At 43.0% G+C, this 20580-nt stretch overlaps 1 protein-coding gene across 1 annotated transcript in view; it reads right to left on the minus strand.

The window, feature by feature from the left end:
- Positions 1 to 20580, minus strand: part of LOC143942631 (NACHT, LRR and PYD domains-containing protein 12-like) — a 1996551-nt gene that overhangs the window by 22441 nt on the left and 1953530 nt on the right. The window contains exon 18 of the mRNA XM_077463989.1: positions 5597 to 5761. Within this exon, the coding sequence (XP_077320115.1) occupies positions 5597 to 5761 (165 nt within the window). The remainder of the gene's footprint in view (positions 1 to 5596; positions 5762 to 20580) is intronic.

Genomic DNA, 20580 nt, shown 5'->3' on the forward strand with positions numbered 1-20580 from the left:
TGGGAGAGTATCGTTAATTCCCTTTTTCCAACACTGGATTGTAGGGGGCTGGGCCTGCAGCCAATTGCGAGCTACTTCTTTTCTCGCCATGAATAGTGTCTCATGTAGGAGGGTGCGAAGGGGCTTATCAGCACCTAAGTCTGGTATTAGACCAAGCAGGCACATCTTCAGGTCTAAAGTGGCAGGGGAGCCCATTTGGTCATGTAGGAAGCGAACCACCTGTGTCCAGTACCCCTGCATGGTTGGACAGGGCCATAGAAGGTGATAGAAAGAGCCTGGTGTGTGACCACATAGTCGGTACCCCGGGTTGTATGAGGGTTTGTAGCGCGCTATCCTCTGAGGAGTCAGATATGTCCAGTGTATAATGTACAACTCCATGAGGCGGTCTGACAGTTTGGGGGAAACTCTCTTCACATCCTCCAAAATCTCATCCCAATCCTCATTGTCAATGGTTCCAACATCCACCTCCCACCCAGTCTTGGCAGTATAGGCCAATGCTGTAGTACTAGGGAGGCAAATGGCAGAGTATAGGGTAGAAATCAGTTTAGCTGGTTCAGTACCTGTGACTGTGTCTACTACAGAGGGGACTGCCAGAGATGGGTTGGAACCAGTAAACTGTGTTCATATAGCGTGACGGAGTTGTAGATACCTGAAGAGAAGGCAACTGGGAAGGGAAAATTCGTCCTTTAGCGCTTGGAATGTTTTAAGTCCCGTAGTGGTCATGATCTAATACAGGTATAGGACCCCATGGCGCATCCACACCTCCGGGTCTGGAATAGACATTAATTCTGGTAGGTGTGTGTTAAACCAGAGGGGGTGTGAGAGTGAACCTGTGGGGTCCCGAGTTTTAGTAGTGTCACCCACCATACCCTACGGTGATGAGTCAGCATGTCTGCTTTTTGTTGGGAGGGGCGTCTTGTCGATGGGGCTCTAAGGACTGCCTGAAGTGGGGCATGGGCTGGGTCACCTGGGCGCCCACAGAGTAGTGCTTGGTATCTTGGTAGCTCGTCTTTTTCAAAATGATAGAGGTGGGAAAGTTGGGAGGCAAGGTAATAGTCCTGAAAATCTGGAAGAGTGGCTCCCTCATTGTCACTGGGTTCTTTAGGATTATCCATGCTAATTTGTGTCTACTGTGGCCCCATACAAACAAGTTAAGAATGGATTAAATTATTTTGAAAAAATTTTGTAGGATATACAGAGGGGCGTGCCATACCAAATAGAGTATCTTTGTGAGAAGTATCATTTTGACTAAACTAATGCGCCCCAATACACCCAGAGGTAATCTGGCCCAAGTCTGTGTCTTAGTTTTAATTAGCGCATATAGAGGTTCAATGTTCAGGTGTGTATAGTCTGTGAGTGATCTGGTAACCTGTACTCCAAGGTACTTAATCAGGGAGACTCTTGGGAGAGTCAAAGAAAGGGAGGTGGGTGGGGGGGAGAGTGGTCAATCGGAAGGATCTGGGATTTTGACCAGTTGATACTCAGACCCAAATGACCACCGATCCATTCTATGGAGAGTAGGGTTGCGATGAGAAAGGGACCCGAATCTGCCAGATATAGGAGCGTGTCAACTGCATACGTTCCAATCTTTTCTTCCAGACTCCCTATCTTAAGGCCTCGGATGCCAGTGTCTGCTCGAATCATAATAGCCAATGGCTCCACCGCCAATGCATAGAGCATGGGGGAAAGAGGGCAGCCTTGTCGGGTCCCCCTCTCTAACGGAAACTGGTCAGAAAGCCAGCCATTCACGAATACCCTGGCCCTCGGGGATTGATATAGGAGCTGAACCCAGCGAATAAATTTGGGGCCGAATCCAAATCCCAAGAGGCACTCCCACAGGTAATTCCACTCCACGGAGTCGAATGCCTTGGCAGCATCAAGAGCCACCACGACCCTTGAGCCAATTTCTTCATGGGACTCCTGGAGGTTCATAAATAGACGGCGTATATTCATAGCTGTGTTTTTTCCTGGCATAAAACCTGTCTGATCAGGGTGGATCAATGACAGAATGACCTGGTTAAGGCATGAGGCCAAAATCTTAGCTAGTATTTTAATATCTACCTGCAATAAGGAGATGGGTCTATATGATTTCAGGTATTTGGGGTCCTTACCCAGCTTGGGGATTACTATAATTTGGGCTTCTCTCATAGAGGGGGTCAGGGTTCCTGAATCAAATATAGATTTATATAGATCGTAGAGTTTAGAGATTAGAATGCCAGAATAGGTGGCATAGAACTCAAGTGGTAGGCCGTCCAGTCCTGGGGCCTTTGATGTGGCCAGACAGGAGATAGCTCCAGAAATGTCCTCCTTAGTAATGGGGGCCTCAAGGAGCTCAAGCTGGTCATTAGTCAACCTTGGGAATTTAACCCCTGCTAGGTAGTCCTTGGTGTCTTGGGGAGTGTGAGTGACTCTGAAGGTGTAAAGTGCGCGGTAGAATTTCCCAAATTTCTCCGCCACTTGTTGTGGGTCAGTGATTTTGTTTTCTTGAGGGCCGACCAACGTCACCACCACTGGGGGACGAGACTCTAGGTGGGCAAGGTATGCAAGTAGTTTAACCGATCTTTCTCCATGCTCAAATGCCCTTTGTTTACAGAAAAAGATGCGTTGTTTAGCTTTCTCAATGTGCAGTTGAGAGACCTGTCGTGTCTGAATTCTAAGGTTATTGGCTGTGCTGGGCGAGGGGTCCCGATGGAACGCCTCCTCCAGCACCTGGAGGTGTTCCGCAGCCTGTTGGGCAATAAGATTGGAGGATCGTTTTAGTCTATTGATACGTAAGGAGAGTAAGGAACAGGCATGGAGCTTAAACATCTCCCACACCATATCATACGTAGCAGAGTTCACATTAGCTGTGAAGTAGTGTTGTAGTTCCGCAGGGATGTCACCCTGGTTCTGCAGAGTGGTTAACCAAAACGGGTTTAGCCGCCATGAGGGAGCCGGGGAGGCCTTCAAGAGCTGGAGCGTAACCCAGTAGGAAGCGTGGTCCGAGAGAATTCTCGGAGCAAAGCCCACTTCTCATAGTTTAGGTATCAGGAACTTTGAGATTAAAATAAAATCGATGCGTGACATCGTGTTATGGCTGGCTGAGAAGCACGAGAAGACCTTGGTATGTGGGTGCCTGTGGCACCAGGTATCTACAAGGGCAAAGTCAGTCAGTATGCGGTACAATCTGGTATGGGCCGGTGGATAAGGGGGGTCCAGTGTGCCCATACGGTCCAGAGTGGGAATAAGGGTCATATTAAAGTCCCCCATCCACACTGCCAGTACAGAGGAGTAATGTGCCATAAAGGCAAGGCCCTCCTTAATTACTGCTGAGTTGTAAGGGGGAGGGACATAATAAGCTAGAATCAGGATGGGGGATCCGTTAACGGTGGCATGGATAAACACGTATCTGCCCTGCTGGTCTGTTTGGAGCAGCACTAGATCAAATGGCACCCTTTTTGCAATCAGGACCGATACTCTGGAGTGAGAGGTGTGGGTGGCGTGGTATGCCCAACCTATCCAGGGCTTTTTAAGAGAAGCCTGCAGGTGGCCCGTGACAAATGCGTCTCTACCAATGTAAGGATGTCAGCGCGCTGGGACTTGAGAAATGTTAAGACTGCTGTGCGTTTGATCTTATTGTGCAGGCCTCTAACATTCAACGTGAGAAATTTTAAAGAACTCATGGCGGGTATAGGGCATATATGGCAGACCACGACTGGACCAAGACTGGCAGAGCAGATATAGTCACCCTTGATAGCATAGAACACATTGACATCCAATATTGATGATGTACGTTTGACAGTAGCACAGTACCTTTAACATTTATAAGCAGTTGTAAATTTGGTGATACATAAAAAACAATAACCACAACATTTCCCCTCCCAGTACCTCCATTATTATTATTATTTGATTCATGTAGTTTAGACATACACTATATTACCAAAAGTATTGGGACGTCTGCCTTTACAAGCACATGAACTTTACTGGCATCCCAGTCTTAAGCCTCGTACACACCATCAGATTTTCTGACGACCGTTCGTCTGTTTTTGTGACATGCTAGTCTCATATGGAAAGTGAGGAGGTTACTCACCATATGAAAATTCTCATCTGACAGAATACAACTTCAGAAGTGATGTAATGTGTTGAATAGTTTTGTATGTATTCTTTCTTTTCTGAGTTCACGTACGATAAACATTTTATAGTTTGCACATCCAGCTTTCTCAGACAAAAAATCAGAATCTCCTATCGAAAGCACAATACTAATGATCCAAAAATCGTCAGATCATTTGGACAAAATTTTACTACTGATTTTTGTATCATGTGCATGGGCCTTTAGTCCGTAGGGTACAGTACTGGGTTGGCTCACCCTTTGCAGCTATAACAGTTTCATCTTTTCTGGGAAGGCCTTCCACAAGGTTTAGGAGTGTGTCTACGGGAATGTTTGACCATTTTTACAGAAGTGCATTTGTGAGATCATGCACTGATGTTGGATGAGAAGGCCTGGCTTGCAGTCTCCAATCAAATTCACGCTAAAGGTGTTCTATATTGGGTTGAGGTCAGGACTCTGTGCAGACCAGTCAAGTTCCTCCACCCCAAAATCTCTCAACTATGTCTTTATAGACCTTGCTTTGTGCAAATGATTTGGTGAAGGGGGATTATGGTGTGGGGTTGTTTTTCAGGGGTTGGGATGGCCCCTTAGTTCCAGTGAAGGGAACGCTTAAAATGTCAGCATACCAAGACAATTTGGAAAATTTCCCAACTTTGTGGGAACAGTTTGGGGATGGCCCCTTCCTATTTCAGCATGACTGCGCATCAGTGCCCAAAGCAAGGTCCATAAAGACATGGATAAGAGAGTTTGGGGTGGAGGAACTTGACTAGCCTGCACAGAGTCCTGACCTCAACCCAATAGAACACCTTTGCGATGAGTTGGTGTGGAGACTGCAAGCCAGGCCTTCTCATCCAACATCAGTGCCTGACCTAACAATTGTGCTTCTGGAAAAATGGTCAAACAGTCCCATAGACACACTCCTAAACTTTGCAGACAGTCTTCCCAGAAGAGTTGAAGCGGTTTTAGCTGCAACAAATGGACCAACTCAATATTGAACCCTACAGACTAAGACTGGGATGCCATTAAACCCCATGTGCGTGTCCCAATACTTTTGGTAATATAGTGTAACAGTCCAGGATTGGATATTTAGGCTCCATGCACACTGGCTTAAAAAATTGCTGCTACTACAGGAGTTTTGTGTTCTGCCTGTAGAAGCAGCTCCATGTTCTCCTATGTCTCCATACACATTGGGGAGATTACAGACATATTTTGACCTCAACATTCAGAGGCAGGAAAAAAAACTCTTCTGCTTCGTGTTTCTGATTGGAGCTTTCTGGGAGAAAAAATGCAAAACTCTCCTAAACTCGTCTAAACTTTGTACAATAAACTCTCTATATGAAAGTTTTTTCTGCCAAGGGAACTGACATTTTTTAAGCCCAGTGTGCATGGAGCCTTATGGAGTCTAAAGATGGAATTTGATGACATTCTCATATTTCTATATTATTTATGTGGTTTAGATATAAACCTGTCCCAGAATATTATTGTCTCAGTCAGTCCTGTTATACTCACAGTAATTCCTCTATCCGGCTTGTTGTCAGAGCTTCCATCAGATCCCTGAAATGAGGACCCTCCAGATTGTTCTCAGACAGGCCCAGTGTCCTCAGTGTCTGGTTATTTCTTATTCCAGATGCCAGGTGGGGGCAGGAACTGTCTGTCAGGTGATTATTATACAATCTGTAGAAGAAGAGAAGAATGTTACCAGAAGAAAATGAATTTCTCCCCCAGGAATGAATGTAACTATTCTCTACATGAATGGAACTCATTTCTCTCATCTCTCTTTAATCATTAATATGAGATCTCTTTATAAAACACGATCGATCATCTACACTATTGGAGGATTTCTCTTTTTGTGGATCCCAATTACTAAATGTGACATGAGAAGTGGATGAGGTGGTGTGATCCATTCATTATTCCTGTATGGGGATTGGACCATACACACTCACACTGACCTCTAGGCTTTCACCTCCAACCTTCTGCTAAGTCTTGGATTCAGTTGTGGGGATTCACTTTGATGGTCACAGAAGTCTCACTCATGTTATGGAAACTTCATTGACTAAAAGTGACACCATTGTTATCATATAAATGTACTCACCGAGGCCAAGATGCTGAGAGTGGTCGCTGTTGCGACTCAGCACAGACCACCCCTGAAGGTGGCACAGAGGGTGTTTGCACCAAGAGGCACAAGCTACCAGTAGGACAGTCACTTGCTAGTAGATCAGCAGCACTCATGTTGAGGAAACTTCATTGACTAAAAGTGACACCATTGTACTTTGGGATTTCCTTTGAATATCATGGTTGAGGATTTGATCTTATGGTGTGGATAAGATTTTATAACTGTATAATTGATTATAAATTCTCTTCATTAGTTATCAGTTAAATAGTCTCCATACCATTGTTATATATACACTTATAGGGAGTTTTGTGATGAGGAGTCTCACTTTTATTGTTATATTTTCACATTTATATGGTGTGAATGTTATATACTAGTGCTGCAGTCTTCCATATTATACTAGATGCGATAATTCTACCAATAGGGATCAGATATAACAATTCCATTCACTACAAAAATACACTTTCATAAATGTAAATAAAGGCAGATCTCCTGCAACCTATTCATAGCTACTTCCATATGTATAATTTATAATATGCAAAAATAAATAAACATGAAGAGCAACAAAGTTATCTTAAAAAATTGTTTATACACTCTTTATAAAAGACGATCGATCATCTACGCTATTGGAGGATTTCTCTTTTTGTGGACCCCAATTACTAAATGTGACATGAGAAGTGGATGAGGTGGTGTGATCCATTCATTATTCCTGTATGGGGATTGGACCATACACACTCACACTGACCTCTAGGCTTTCACCTCCAACCTTCTGCTAAGTCTTGGATTCAGTTGTGGGGATTCACTTTGATGGTCACAGAAGTCTCACTCATGTTGTGGAAACTTCATTGACTAAACGTGACACCATTGTACTTTGGGATTTCCTTTGAACATCATGGTGGAGGATTTGATCTTATGGTGTGGAGAAGATTTTATTATTACCATTCTTTATTTGGAATTTTTTTTTAATTTGTACTAATATTTCTGCACTAATTTTATATATGCTGATTATAAATTCTTTTCATTAGTTATCTGTGAAATAGTCTCCATACCATTGTTATATATACATTTACATACACAATATTTTCACATTTATATTGTGTGAATGTTATATACTAGTGCTGCAGTCTTCCATATTATACTAGATGTGATAACTCCGCCAATAGTGAGCAGATATAACAATTACATTCACTACAAAAATGTACTTTCATACATGTGAGGAAGGGCAGATCTCCTCCAACCTATTCACAGCTACTTCAATCTATATAACATACAATGTTTAAAAAAACATGAAATGCAACAAAGTTATCTCATAAAATTGCAAACATCAAGAGGAAGTTCATAAACATGAAAACGCAGATTTCCTTCAACCCGTTCACCACTACTTCCATCTCCAATCACCATACAGTGACTTGTGCAGTAACAGAAAGAAATAATAAGTCCCAAAGATCCATCTGGCTTAAATCAATAGGAAAAATAGGGTGGGACTTTGAATGAAGCATAGCTGCAAGGTAGGTATGTAAGGACATGTCTGAAATTCATTGGCTAGGTATAAAAAACGATAATAACATAGGTAACAATAATATGAATTGATTATATTTCATATATGTGTATACATAAGTACATATTATAACAAGGTTTACAATGATAATCAACATCACAGAAAATTGCATGATTAAAAGAGAGACAGAAATAATCTTGAATGGATTGAAGCATGAGACATTATAAATAAAGTCGGGGAAAATTTCAGACACATGCTTGCAAATGGTAGCATAAAAGCGCTCTACGCGTTTCGTGGAGTTCATCCACTCATCAGGAGCAGTTCCAAGGTTAAAATTATCTACAAAGAGATAAGTGAATGCATGAGGGTCAGACAAAATCAGCACAAAGGGCAAAGGAACAGAGAGAAGGAGGGAGACTCAGTTCCCTCAAACACTCTTACTTACAATGAGATTATTTCTTGGGAAAGAAACTGTTGACAAATAGAGGCGCTGTGAAAAACAAATCTCCACCGGAGCTGAGGCAAAATTCTCAATGACCACAGAGCACCACAGTTGATTGGGAGTGACACATCTAGGGCCCTGTAATCCCAGAATAACCATATATAAAAAGTTTTTCCAAAGAACCTTTGTAAAGGAATAGAATAAGTAAGTGTATAATTATATCTGTACAGGAACAAGTGAAACGAAGTTACAGTGCCAAGAGGTAGTGAAGCCAGTGAGTAAAATCATTAAAATGAAAGGAGGCATATAGCTAAGCCAAGTAGGTTGGATATAATTGGTGTGCATGATGAATAAAAAGATATATAGTGTGAACAGTGAAAAGCAAAAGATAATTCAAAAAATCTATAATTACCATAGCTGAGGTGAGTGAGTGTCAAACAAGATACAATAAGATAGTGAGGAACATAGTTCAACCGGCACATGTCAACTAGTGGTACGGTATAGCCACAGAGACCGCCTACGTCACGCTGCGAGATCCAGGGGGTGGCGGTGTCAGCGTCCGAATAGCTGATAGCCTTCGGCAGCCGGCTCCCAAACCACCTCCTAATAAACGCAGATGGACACTCGGCAACCCGCCGCATGGCGTCAACAAGTGACGTCATGCGCACGGCGCACGGGGCGTGGCGTCGATGCGATGGAGGACCCGCCCCCGACGCTGCGTCCAAAAGGGCGGAGGGAAGGGGGAGGGCCCCAGAGCGCATCACAGCTCCGGAACTAGAGATGTACATCAGCAGCCAAAACAGAAAAAAGTATATAGTGTAAACAATAAAAAGCCCAAGATGCTGACCCGATCACAAATGCAGTCAGAAATACTAAAGGTAATAATTGAATGCTACCGCAGTATTATGCTTCCATCCCTAATATCTAGACATAAAGAGGGGGAAAGGGAAAATTGGGACTTTATATGAGGCAAAGAATATGTAAATTCATCTACCTCCATCCCTAATCAAGTATTATAGGAAAAATAGGGTGGGACTTTGAATGAAGCATAGCTGCAAGGTAGGTATGTAAGGACATGTCTGAAATTCATTGGCTAGGTATAAAAAACGATAATAACATAGGTAACAATAATATGAATTGATTATATTTCATATATGTGTATACATAAGTACATATTATAACAAGGTTTACAATGATAATCAACATCACAGAAAATTGCATGATTAAAAGAGAGACAGAAATAATCTTGAATGGATTGAAGCATGAGACATTATAAATAAAGTCGGGGAAAATTTCAGACACATGCTTGCAAATGGTAGCATAAAAGCGCTCTACGCGTTTCGTGGAGTTCATCCACTCATCAGGAGCAGTTCCAAGGTTAAAATTATCTACAAAGAGATAAGTGAATGCATGAGGGTCAGACAAAATCAGCACAAAGGGCAAAGGAACAGAGAGAAGGAGGGAGACTCAGTTCCCTCAAACACTCTTACTTACAATGAGATTATTTCTTGGGAAAGAAACTGTTGACAAATAGAGGCGCTGTGAAAAACAAATCTCCACCGGAGCTGAGGCAAAATTCTCAATGACCACAGAGCACCACAGTTGATTGGGAGTGACACATCTAGGGCCCTGTAATCCCAGAATAACCATATATAAAAAGTTTTTCCAAAGAACCTTTGACACTCACTCACCTCAGCTATGGTAATTATAGATTTTTTGAATTATCTTTTGCTTTTCACTGTTCACACTATATATCTTTTTATTCATCATGCACACCAATTATATCCAACCTACTTGGCTTAGCTATATGCCTCCTTTCATTTTAATGATTTTACTCACTGGCTTCACTACCTCTTGGCACTGTAACTTCGTTTCACTTGTTCCTGTACAGATATAATTATACACTTACTTATTCTATTCCTTTACAAAGGTTCTTTGGAAAAACTTTTTATGTGATGTTGATTATCATTGTAAACCTTGTTATAATATGTACTTATGTATACACATATATGAAATATAATCAATTCATATTATTGTTACCTATGTTATTATCGTTTTTTATACCTAGCCAATGAATTTCAGACATGTCCTTACATACCTACCTTGCAGCTATGCTTCATTCAAAGTCCCACCCTATTTTTCCTATAATACTTGATTAGGGATGGAGGTAGATGAATTTACATATTCTTTGCCTCATATAAAGTCCCAATTTTCCCTTTCCCCCTCTTTATGTCTAGATATTAGGGATGGAAGCATAATACTGCGGTAGCATTCAATTATTACCTTTAGTATTTCTGACTGCATTTGTGATCGGGTCAGCATCTTGGGCTTTTTATTGTTTACACTATATACTTTTTTCTGTTTTGGCTGCTGATGTACATCTCTAGTTCCGGAGCTGTGATGCGCTCTGGGGCCCTCCCCCTTCCCTCCGCCCTTTTGGACGCAGCGTCGGGGGCGGGTCCTCCATCGCATCGACGCCACGCCCCGTGCGCCGTGCGCATGACGTCACTTGTTGACGCCATGCGGCGGGTTGCCGAGTGTCCATCTGCGTTTATTAGGAGGTGGTTTGGGAGCCGGCTGCCGAAGGCTATCAGCTATTCGGACGCTGACACCGCCACCCCCTGGATCTCGCAGCGTGACGTAGGCGGTCTCTGTGGCTATACCAACAGCTAGACCAACGAAACTTTGCCTCATATAAAGTCCCAATTTTCCCTTTCCCCCTCTTTATGGCTTAAATCAATGTTGATCAGCCGCCACCCCTTTGCAGGAACATCAATCAATCTCCCCCACACCAGTGAGCAAACAGTTCACTTACCAAAAGGTTTGTCCCCACAAGCAAGGCCCAGACACGCTTGTTTATATCCTTCCAGCAGCGCCACTCCGCTCAAGCCGGCTTCCGATGAGAACAGACTATGCCATGGAATGTCCGACCTCCAGGTAGTATCTCCAATATCACCCAAGGTATCCAGACAATGGCTGCCATCACATTACATAGAAAAGAAAAAGCCTTTTGGGTACTCGGATGGCCTGGTGGGCTGTGACAGGTACTTGGGTACTTTGATGGCTGGCGACAAGTCCTCTTTTTTTTATACTTCTTTATTTTTGTTAAATTTTCAACCATTTACATAACAGCAATAAAAATGTACATAGCGCTCTAAAATCACCATATGTATCAAGACTAGAAAAAAGGAAAAAAAGAGGAGAGAAAAAAAGAAGCGATGCACATCATTCAAATTATTGCACCTCAACCCATTAAACCATCTCCCAACCTATCCCACCCCCCAATACACACTGCTCGCACCAGACGCTCCAGCCAAGAGACACTTGACTGGTTGGGAGGGAAGAGGAGACAACAGGGACATGAGTTAAGGCGGGGTTGGGGGGGAAATCAGCGAGGAGGGGAAGCAGGAAATCCTGCAACCTCCCCCGCACCCCCACCTGCACCACCCGGGAAATGGCCCCTCTCGTTTAGCCATGGGCTCCATAGCTCCCTAAATTTCCTTAACTTACCCTGCTTTATATACACCATTCTCTCACACCATATTGTGGAGTCCATGGCGCTAACCCATGATTCAAGTACAGGGGGGTTTCTAGCTTGCCAATTCAGTGCTATCAGCCGCCTAGCCTGGTACAGGCACCTTAGTACAGCCGTTCTTACCAAGGGAGGAGCTCTACCCTCCTCCAGAATCCCTAAGAGACAGGTCCTAGCTTCTGGCTCCAAAGTAACCTTAAAAGTCCTATTTATTCTCCGGACTATTTCTATCCAGTACCTGAATAGCTTTGGACATTTCCACACCATGTGGAGGAGATTCCCCTGGTGCCTTACACCTAGGGCATTCATCTCTGGCTGACCTTCCTATCTTCCACATTTTATGGGGGGTATAGTACACTCTGTAGGTAAAAAACAAATGGGACACTCTCTGCGAGGGAGATAATGATACCAGCCGCCCACGTTCTAGTATCCTCCCCCATTGCTCCTGGGTTATCGGCCCTATGTCTCTAGCCCATTCCTCCCTACTCCTATCTGGTCCCTCTCCCTTCAAGAGCTTATCCCTAAGTTTAATATATAGTTTGGAGATCACCCCTTTCTTTTGCGTATGCTCAACCAGGCCCCGGAGCAGGGGAGTTTCGACCCTCTCTATAGTCAACGACCCAAACTGGGCCCCAATCCCATGCCTAATTTGTAGATATTTATAGAACTCCTTATTCGAGATGCAAAAATCTTGTCTAAGATCTTCAAAAGATTTAATGTGGTTCCCTTCATATAATTGCATTAATCTATTGATTCCCTGCCTTTCCCACTCCCGGGGCCTGTCTATTCTACTTAGCTCTGGTAGATTTCTGTTATACCACAAAGGGGTATAGTCGGTCACCCCCGTATATCCCATGATTGACTTAGATACCTGCCACACTTTCCTCAGCAAACTGCTAGTAGGGCACCTACAGGCAAATAAGTCAGCCTCCAAAGTCTCAACCAGCAGCTTATAAGGTGATCCCTCAATCATCATGTTATTACGTGAACACTCTCTACCATAGACACCAGCCCCAACCAGATGCTGGAGCTGGGCTGCCAGAAAATATAGCCTTGGGTGTGGGATTGCCACTCCCCCCTCTCAGCAGGATGCTGCAATGTTTGCAAACTGATCCGAGCATTACCCTTCTTCCAGATCAGCTCTCGGAATAGCGATTCCACTTTCTTGAACCACTTCTTTTTTTCTTTTCAAATGTTTTTATTGAGATTTTTAGCAGAGTTAGTTACAACAAGGGTTACAAAACAAAAAAAAATAATATATAGTAATAAAAGTAACATAACACAGTATAATGTAGTGACAGGGTTTTCTCAGCACAATATAGCATATAAACAAATAATCCACAATAAAGAATAAAGTAGTATTCCCAAGTATCTAATATTCATAGTCATAAAGGGACTCGAACAAGAGTAAGTCTCTTAGAATTTGTATAATAAAGTCCGTAATATAATTATTGTAAGATTTATAAATAGCGATATGGATAATGGCCACTTCTGGACCCCAAGACACCCCTCACAGGGATCTATCTATGTCTTGGAGTACCTAGTCCAACATCCTAAAGGAAATTGAAACACAGTAGTTATCTTTTATGAAGGAAAATAAAGATCTATTCTTACTCCGCAGCATAATTCAGATAAACAAACATGTGATATATTTGTCACTTTGTTATGAAATTATTTTTAAAGCCATCCGAAAAAAATATTAAAACGCACAGGAGTTCTTTCTTCTATATGATTAAAGAATCAGCATTATCTAAATTGTGGAAGTATAATTTTTGTACCATGTACTCCAAGGTTCCCATAGTTGTTGTTCCTTAATATATAGGGATTTGTCATTAGGAAATAACAATTCGTAGGAGTGGTGGAGTTGGGTTAATTCTATAACTTCTGTCATAGTAGGAAGAGAGTCAGTTTTCCATTTTCTAGTTATGGATAGACTCGCAGCTAAAAGTATATGTGTTACTACTTTACGATATTGTTTGGGAATCATATGTAAATTCATATTCAGAATGGCTAGTTCTGGTGAAAGTTGAAGGACAATACCTGTTACGGAAGTGAGTAAATGGGAGATTGCCTGCCAGTAGTTATGTAAGCTTGGGCAGTCCCACATAATATGAAATAGGGTCCCCAATTGGGTACAATTTCTCCAGCAATTAGGTGACAAGTTCCCCTTGAATTTTGCTAGGATATGTGGAGTCAGGTATTGTCTTTGAACAATTTTTTGTGCCAGTTCCCATAGTGTAACACATGCAGTGGCCCTATATATGCTTCGTAGGGAAGCCATCCATTGTTTAATTGAAAAGTCTTGCCCCAAATCTTGTTCCCATTTAAGGAAGGAAGTAGTTTGCTGGGTATGTTTTTTTCCCCTAGAATTGGGTATATTGTAGCTACTTCTTTCTGTGAGGTGGCATGGTTATTGAGGAAAGACCATATTTTAACTGGGATTGAAGCTCTGAGTTGTGGATTGTGTAGCAGACACTTTTCTATTTGAATATATGTAGATCGCTCAGAATTCGGAAGCTGTAATTCATTACTTAACTGAGAAAAAGACTTTAATGAGCCCTGTTGGAAGAAGGAACCAAGTTTGATATCCCGACCCAAATTCCAGTCGTGTATTTGTACGCCAGGAATTAATGTTGGTATAATTGTTAGAGAAGGGTTTAACACCGTGATTGGAGTTTTATCCCATTTGTATGTGATGATTCTCTGCCAAGAGTGTAGCGTCACTTTCACCGTTGGTGGGTATTGAGCTGTAATTGTGGACTTAATTTTCCTACTAAGTAATCAGAATTGCATATTAGGCTGTCGTGTGATGTCTTTCTCAATTTGTCCCCATAAAGTTTTAGGAGTAGGCAAGAACCATTCTTGCAATTGGGTCAAAAGAGTTGCGTCATAATAATCCTGTAGATCAGGTACGGTCGCACCACCTATATTTCTATGTTTAATTAGTATATGGTATGCGCAACGGGATTTTTTGCCATTCCATAGATATTTTCCCAAACTGCTTTGTAAGGATTTAAAGTAGTATTTAGGGATACATATTGGAAGGGACCTGAGTTGATATAATAATTTTGGTAAGGTCATCATTTTGAAAGCTGCCAGGCGACCAGCCCATGTAAATTCGAATTTACTAAGTGTTGTCAGATCTGTTTCAAAATGTTTCTTAAATGGTAAAAAGTTTGTTTTAAATAACTGTTTTGTTTTGTTAGTGAGAGTGATTCCTAAGTAAGAAATCCCCTGGTCTTTCCAGTGGTAGGGGTATTTATTACACAATAACTGCCTGGTTGTGTTATCTAATCCTAGGTCTAAAATATTGGACTTAATTTCATTGATTTTATAATATGATGCTGCTCCAAATGTCGTTAGTATATTTTGGAGATTCGGGAGGGAAGAAATAGGATCAAACACTATAAGCACTATGTCATCTGCAAACAGACTTATTTTATTATCTATTTGCCCAATCTTTATACCAGATAGTTTTGTGTCAGATCGTATACGTTCTGCTAGAGGTTCGATGGCTAAATTAAATATTAAAGGAGATAAGGGGCAACCTTGTCGTGTTCCATTCGAGATGCCAAAGGGCCTAGACATCATATCATTTGTGTATACTCTCGCTGAGGGGCCCTTATACAGTGCAAAAATTGCCGATAAAATATTTCCATGAAAGCCGAATTTTAAAAGCACTGACTGTAAATAGCCCCAATGGACCCTATCAAACGCCTTCTCTGCATCCAAAGAAAGGAGCGGAGAAGGCGTTTAATGTCTCTCAGTGAAGTGTATAATATAAATCAGACGTCTTGTTGCATCTGAAGATTGTCGACCTTTAGTAAAGTCAGATTGATCTTTGTGAATGAGGTCTGGTATGTAGTTCATCAGTCGGTTCGCTATTGCTTTGGCGTATATTTTGATGTCAATGTTCAATAATGAAATTGGTCTGAAATTTTGGGGAGCGTTGGGATCTTTGCCTGGTTTCGGCAGTGTTATGATCAAGGCCTGAAGCATCTCAGCTGGAAATTCTGATTTGGATGCCACTTTGTTAAAAAATGAGCATAAGTGGGGAGCCAGTATATCTCGAAGTAATTTATAGTATTCTCCTATCATTCCGTCTGGGCCCGGAGATTTATTGTTGGGCAGAGAGTCTATAGTTCTAGCAATTTCTTCCACTGAAACTGGGACGTTAAGATCAGAGATTTGATCAGTAGTTAATGATGGGAGACTAATAGTATCTAAGAAATCACTTATTATCTTTGGGGTAGGTGTGGGAGTTTGAGAATCATCTTTAAGATTGTAAAGGGAGCTATAATAACAGCTAAATGCATTTGCTATGTCTTGGGGGTCTTGCAATTTTTCTCTAGTAATAGGGTGGTATAGATATGGAATCTTTGATTTGGAATATCTGCCTTTGATCCGAAGTGCCATGTTTTTTCCTGCTTTGTTGCTAGTATGGTAATATTTAGCTTTAAAGCGGGAGTCCACCGGGACTCCGCGTTTTTTTTTTTTTAAAAGCCAGCAGCTACAAATACTGCAGCTGCTGACTTTTAAAATAGTGACACTTACCTGTCCAGCACGCCCGCGATGTCGGCACCCGAAGCGATCGCTAGGTCGTCTGTCGGGTCCTGCCGCCGCCATCTTGGGTATGGGAATCAGGAAATGGAGCCTTTCGGCTTAATTTCCCGGTTCCCTACTGCGCATGCGTGAATCGCGCTGCGCAATAAGGACGCTCCCCGCTGCCTCTGGGAGCTGTGTGTTTCCCAGCAGGCAGCGGGGCACTTGCGGGAAGGGGCGGGCACTTGCGGAAAGGGGCGTAAGTTATGCCCCTTTCCGCAGAGAGCTATCCCGGAAGTGGGTGCAGTTACCTGGATTATCCAGGAAACTGCACCCCCCTCCCCCCTGAAAGGTGCCGATTGTGGCACCGGAGGGGAGGAGGGTTCCGATGAGCGGAAGGTCCACTTTAGGGTGGACCTCCACTTTAAGTTTTCTAGTATGTTTTTCAAATGTATCCAATAAAGTCGTTCTGAGTTCCTGTCGTAATATTTGTAGTTTAGTTTTCAGTTGTTGTGATGGGTGAGATTGGTTTTGGGACTCTAATGTTTTAATGTCAGCAGTAAGTTTCTCAATGAGTTTCATTTTATTTTTCCTGAATTGAGCATTCAGTTGCATTAGGATTCCCCTACTAAATGCTTTATGAGCACCCCATAGGGTGGCGGAGTCTGACACCGATCCCACATTATATTTAAAGAATTCAGTTATCTGGTTTTGTATAGCTGTAGCATAGGTAGGCATTTTGATAAGATATGCATTTGTTCTCCATAGAAAATGGGTCGTTTGAGAGTGTTTAGGTAGAATAGTCATACTAATTGGGGCATGATCAGTCCAAGTGATGGGTGCAATGTCAGACTCCCTCACCCGCTGCAATAACCACTTATCCGTAAAAATATAATCAATACGAGTATAGGTATTATGTACCAGGGAATGATATGTGTATTCACGATCTCCAGGATGATGGCATCTCCATACATCATAGAGATCGCTTTTATTCAAAAAAATTTTAAGTGCACAGTTGGTTCTGGTTTTGGGATTAGAAGTGTCTAGTTCTTGTTCATGTATTGTGTTGAAGTCTCCACAAATTATTAAGGCACCTTTTCAGCATTTACCTATTTTTCTCATCAGGCCATTCAGAAAATGGGATTGCCTTTTATTAGGCACATACACATTTACCAATGTAGTAAGTGTATTTTCAATGGTACATATTAATATGAGGTATCGTCCATTGGTATCTACAATAGATTCATGGAATTGAAAATTAACTGAATGATGTATGGCAATAAGTACTCCTCTTTTTTTCTGTTGGCCTGATGCTGTAAATATGTGAGGAAAGTTCTTATGGGTGCAAGTGGGAATAACGCCTGTTTTGAAATGGGTTTCTTGTATACACAATATTTGACATCGCTGGGTGTTAGCCATTTGCCACATTGACGCTCTTTTTGCTGGATGGTTAAGACCATTAGTATTTAAAGATATTAACTTTATACTCATAAAAGGATATTAATAAGATGGAAAAAGTAAGTACATACTAGCCTGATAATAGCTTTAAATTCTACTTCCATGTGAACAATCTGTAGTCTGAAATGACTATGAATGTCCAAAAGTTTAGTGACTGAAAAGTTTTGATTCAAATTTTGTAGGTTCACAACATACCTGTCCCTTTAAATGCTATGAGTTGTGTATAGGATACTGTGAAGAAAAAAATAAAAGTAAAAGCACAAACAAAAATATAACCAAACATTAACCACTTGCCGACCGCCGCACGACAATATACGTCGACAGAATGGCACGGGCAGGCACATGGGCATACCTGTACGTCCCTGCCTTCCCGCGGGTGGGGGGCCCGATCGGGGCCCCCCGGAACCAGCGGCGGTCGGTATCCATGCAGGAGCAATCCGGGATGAGGGGGCGGCCATTCATTCATGGCCACCCCCTCGCGATCGCTCCTGACGAATGGAAGTGAAGCATTGCATCACTTCCTCTCCTGTAATGTAAACACAGGCAGAGGAAGTGATGTAATCTCTCCTCCGTGTCGGTATTTTTCGTTTCGGCACTGAGGAGAGAGGATCGGTGAGTTGCACCAACACGACACTACACAGTAGAACATGCCAGGCACACTCACACCCCCCTTCACCCCCTGATCACCCCCCAATTATCCCTGCCCCCCCAGTCACAGTGACACCAATTGCATTTTTTTTTTTTTTGCATTGGTGTCATTTGTGACTGTAATAACTGTTAGGGCAGTTAGGGTTAGCCCCCTTTAGTTCTAAGGTACCCCCTAACCCCCCAATAAAGGTTTAACCCCGTGATCACCCCCCGTCGCCAGTGCCACTAAGGCTGGGTTCACATTGCAGCGGTTTATGAGAACGGATGTGATTCGCACCGCACTGCAGTGCAAATCACATCCGATCTCTGTGCGATTCGAGTTCAGCCATACAGATAGTATGGCTGAATTCGCGCCGCACCCACCGCAAATTCACACGGGACCCTTTTTTTGGTCCGCAGCAGAATCGGATCGCATGGGTGTTCACACCATGCGATCCGAGTTTGCAGATCGCACTGCGATATGCAAACTGATCTGAGGGTGTCATTAACATTTCACTGACACTCCCAGCAATTCGCATAGGGCAGTGTGAACTGCCGCCGGGAGGCATGCGATGCGGGAACCCGCCGCGGATTTGTGGCGTTCCCGCATCGCTCCAGTGTGAACCCAGCCTAATAAGTGATCGTTTTTCTGATCGCTGTATTAGTGTCACAGGTGACGCTAGTTAGGCAGGTAGGTATTTAGGTTCGCCGCAGCTTTTTATAGCGCCAGGGACCCCCATATACTACCGCATAAAGCCCCCTGATTGCCCCCTAGTTAACCCTTTCACCAGTGATCACCATATAACTGTTACAGGTGACGCTGGTTGGTTAGTTATTTTTTATAGTTTCAGGGCACCCGCCATTCATTTATTACCTAATAAAGGTTTAACCCCCTGATCACCCGGCGGGTGTCATTTGTGACTGTAATAACTGTTAGGGCAGTTAGGGTTAGCCCCCTTTAGTTCTAAGGTACCCCCTAACCCCCCCAATAAAGGTTTAACCCCATGATCACCCCCCGTTGCCAGTGTCACTAAGGCTGGGTTCACATTGCAGCGGTTTATGAGAACGGATGTGATTTGCACCGCACTGCAGTGCAAATCACATCCAATCTCTGTGCGATTCGAGTTCAGCCATACAGATAGTATGGCTGAATTTGCGCCGCACCCGCCGCAAACTCGCACGGGACCCTTTTTTTGGTCCGCAGCAGAATCGGATCGCATGGGTGTTCACACCATGCGATCCGAGTTTGCAGATCGCACTGCGATATGCGAACTGATCTGGGGGTGTCATTAACATTTCACTGACACTCCCAGCAGTTCGCATAGGGCAGTGTGAACTGCCGCCGGGAGGCATGCAATGCGGGAACCCGCCGCGGATTTGTGGCATTCCCGCATCGCTCCAGTGTGAACCCAGCCTAATAAGCGATCATTTTTCTGATCGCTGTATTAGTGTCACAGGTGACGCTAGTTAGGCAGGTAGGTATTTAGGTTCACCGCAGCTTTTTATAGCGCCAGGGACCCCCATATACTACCTCATAAAGCCCCCTGATTGCCCCCTAGTTAACCCTTTCACCAGTGATCACCATATAACTGTTACAGGTGACGCTGGTTGGTTAGTTTTTTTTTATAGTTTCAGGGCACCCGCCATTTATTACCTAGTCTCACTAGTGTACCCCTAAATTTAGGGGTGTCTACTTTCCATAATGGGGTCATTTGGGGGGGTTTGTGCCATCTTGGCATTTTATGGCCTTCAAAACTGTAACGCCCTTAGAAAGCCTGAAGGCGGTGCTTGGTTTTCGGGGCCCCGTACGCGGCTAGGCTCCCAAAAAGTTCCACATATGTGGTATCCCCGTACTCAGGAGAAGCAGCAGAATTTATTTTGGGGTGTCATTTCACATATGCCCATGGCATGCGTAAGCAATATATCATTTAGTGACAACTTTGTGAAAAAAAAAAAAGTTTGTAATTTTCCCGCAACTTGTGGCAAAATATAAAATATTCCATGGACTCAACATGCCTCTCAGCAAATAGCTTGCGGTGTCTACTTTCTAAAATGGGGTCATTTGTGGGGGTTTTGTGCCATCTTGGCATTTTATGGCCTTCAAAACTGTAATAGGTAGTGAGGAGTGAAGTCAAAAATTTACGCCCTTAGAAAGCCTAAAGGCAGTGCTTGGTTTTCGGGGCCCCGTACGCAGCTAGGCTCCCAAAAAGTCCCACATATGTGGTATCCCTGTACTCAGGAGAAGCAGCAGAATGTATTTTGGGGTACAATTTTACATATAACC

This window comes from Lithobates pipiens, unplaced genomic scaffold, assembly GCF_037356315.1.
Source record: "Lithobates pipiens isolate NorthernLeopardFrog02 unplaced genomic scaffold, aLitPip1_a1.2 Scaffold_30, whole genome shotgun sequence".
NCBI lineage: Eukaryota > Metazoa > Chordata > Amphibia > Anura > Ranidae > Lithobates > Lithobates pipiens.